The sequence below is a fragment of the Phoca vitulina genome, unplaced genomic scaffold, assembly GCF_004348235.1.
Source record: "Phoca vitulina isolate PV1807 unplaced genomic scaffold, GSC_HSeal_1.0 scaffold2809, whole genome shotgun sequence".
NCBI classification, from domain to species: Eukaryota; Metazoa; Chordata; class Mammalia; order Carnivora; family Phocidae; genus Phoca; species Phoca vitulina.
Window position 1 is genome coordinate 1 of NW_022592495.1, and position 3,123 is coordinate 3,123.

General features: G+C 46.2%; 1 protein-coding gene across 1 annotated transcript; it reads right to left on the minus strand.

Annotated features, from left to right (window-relative positions):
* Positions 1-25: 25 nt before the first annotated feature.
* Positions 26-1,820, minus strand: LOC116629760 (T-cell surface glycoprotein CD1a-like; the record flags this gene model as incomplete). Its single annotated transcript, XM_032399986.1, has 3 exons — positions 1,760-1,820; positions 880-1,146; positions 26-200 (listed from the first exon to the last, which is right to left on the minus strand). Coding segments are annotated over exons 1-3 (503 nt in total), but the record flags the coding sequence as incomplete, so codon positions are not given.
* Positions 1,821-3,123: the final 1,303 nt, after the last annotated feature.

Sequence of the window (3,123 nt, forward strand, 5' to 3'; positions counted from 1 at the left end):
TACTATTTCATCGAAAACAAGGTACTGATTGAATACTGTGCAGACCTGCTGAGCCCTACTTCCTCCCTTTGGAGATGGCCACCATGATGTGTTCTGGAAACTCACGAGATCTGATCCTTGATAAGCAATCCGCATGAAGCCTACTGATGCTTTTCCAAAGTGGGAATCACAGCCTAACACCAGCTGTACCTGGAAGGGATCTGGGGAAGAGAGACTGTGAGTTACAATACAGAGGGAGTGAAGGAGATGAAATGAGGTGAGTGCAAGCCAAGGATGCTGGATGTAGAAGGGTAAATTTGGGGATTGGAGGGAATGGAGCAAAGTTTGACTTGAGGGGAGGTTCAGACAAAGGGGAAGAGGTGGTTGCAGCAGGCAGAGGCAAAGGTGAATGATTGAGGAGGGAGCGAATGTTGGAAGAGAGACATGAAGGGTTTGGGCAGAGAATAGGGAATGACTCAGCAGGAGAGCTGGGGTAAAAACAATCTAGGGTGAAGGGAGTGCAATGGGGTACAAGGAACAAATAGACATCACTGCTGGGATTGAATGGGGAGAAAGCACAGTTCAAAGTCAGTCACAAGTGAGGGAGCAAGGGTGCCTTGTTGGAGGCCAGGGAAAGTGATGGTCATGGGAGACACTAGTGGGAGACAGGAGAGCAGAGCCTGTGGTCAATGAGAAGAGGGGGAAGCTAAAGAAAATGTGAAGCTTTTCAAGAATCACAGTCTGGTTTCTACCCCCTGCCCAGATGGGTGTGATTCAATTTCAGATAGAGAGAGGTGAGGTTCAGAAGACAGTGCAGTTCATTTCCTAGAGAAAGAAGGAACTCAAGGAGATACACATACCTTACACCTCCATCCCACCCCTGAAATGAACTGAACTCACATTCAAGCTGCCATTGGCTGACATGGTTATGATATATTAAAGGAGATCTAATGGAGTATGTGTAGAATAACTCTTGTACTTCCAACAGCTCCTTCTTGCTGAAGTTGCCTTTAGACCAAGGCTGCAGATAAATGAAAGCCCCAGTCTTACTGTCCCAGGCATGAGTCTGTATCTCATCCAACCAAGCTGAGCCTTGCTTTTGTGTCCAGGAACGGTTGTAAAAAGATGTGGTCAGGAGGATTCGGAAGGAGATTGGCTCCTGGAAGGCTGTGGATAAAGGACAGATAAACATTGAATGTGGATAGCATTGGGAAGGAGAAAGATTGGAGAAGAAGGTGAGAGGGCGGACAACCAAAATCTGGAGGCCAGAGAAGCCATAGTTGTCTCAGGAGACAGTTGCTGCTCCAGATCACCGAGCTTCATATCCAACCTTCAGAAGAGCACAGGGCCCTGGGGTCAGGGATGCTCAGGAAGGAACCAGGCTGACACTCTCCCTCCACAGTTATGCATCGGGGAACTCAGACCATGAGTGCACACACACAGAGACACAAATACACACATACAGACACACACAGAGATGTACACACATACACACACATATGCACATATACAAACAGACACACACACACATACACACACACATACACACACGCACATGCACAGAGACGCACAAGGCACCTATACACACGTACATATACACATATTCAAATGCACACAAGCACATGTACACACATCACAAACACACAGACTTACACAAACACACACAGATGGGCAGAAACACACAGACACACATAAACAGACACAGACACATAAAGAGATGTACACACACACACACACACAAAACACACATGCACCCACTGGGCAGGGCCAGAGTCCTCACCATCTTCACTGTCACCACCTGGGAGGAGAACCACCAGCAACACAAGTTGCAGGAACAGCATTGTATTTGCAGATGTTCTTTCTCTTACAAAGTTGGTCTTTGACCTATTTTCTAGCAAACCTACCCCACACACAGCCCCTCTCTTCTGACTTCCTTCTCTACACACCACCCTTCCCTGAATCTCTGCGACAATGCAAATGTGCTCCTCCCTGAACCCTGGACACCTACTCAGACTCTCACTTCCCCTCTTGGTCTGATTCTCCTCTCTGACTTCCAGTTTCTTCCTGTCACCAGCTTCCATCCTGCTCCACATCCCCTAGTTTAGATGCTACATAACGAGTCCTGTGTAGCATGGAAACTGACCCTACCTCTCCTACATTTTCTTCTCATCCAGACAGTAACCCATGAAAACGCAAGGATCCCCAGCACCCAGCCCTGGAACCTGCTTTCACTCTATCCCTCCTGCCCTTGTGACACTCCCCGTGTATTTCCTTCCCCATCTCACTCACACCCCAGCTCCTTCACATATCTGACTTCTCACTGTTTATGTTAAAAAACAAAATCAACAAGGTAAATTTGAAGATCTAATTGGTTTTATTAAGTGATTCAAGAATCAGACAGCATCCCATCTGGCAGGTAGAGGGGAGCTCTAAAGATGGTTGCAAATGGGAAGATTTCGTAGCAAGGAAGTTGGCAAAGAAGAGAAAGGAGTGTTTCAGGGAAGGTCACCTTCCCTTAATTAGGAGAGCAGGGGTCTTACCATGCAGATGATCTCCCCTCCTTGGGGATGGAGAGGGCCCATGTGACAGAGTACCTCACTGCTGCTGACCAGAGAATTCCTAACTGACTGGTGAACATTTCAGGGAGAGGTTAGGGATTAAGTAAGGTTTAGGGACTTGGTCTGGCCCAAGGTGCCATTTTGGGCCCAACGTTTTCTTTTTAACAGTTGCTCTATTTGCTTGTCCAGATTCCCCCACGATTGCCTGTGTAAAAGCATCAGCAACCACCAGTTCACCACTACTCTTAGGGGAAAACAAGTAGCCATCACAGAAACCACAGGACACTGAAACATCTGAATACCCCCTCCATCTGACTTGCATTAACATAGATTCACTCACCAAACAGTCACTTAGCACCTGCCTGGATCCAAGCACCATGCTACACTCATGAAAATACAGTATTCACAGTGCAATCACTTAATTAAAGGAGCTTTTAGAAAAGAAAAACACATAAACCAAAAACTATAAATTTCAGTGTTCTGAATTTATTTTAAGATTCAGGATAGTTAACATACAATGTTATATTACTTTCAGGTGTAAAGTATAGGGATTCAGCAATTCTATATACCACTCAGTGTTCATCAG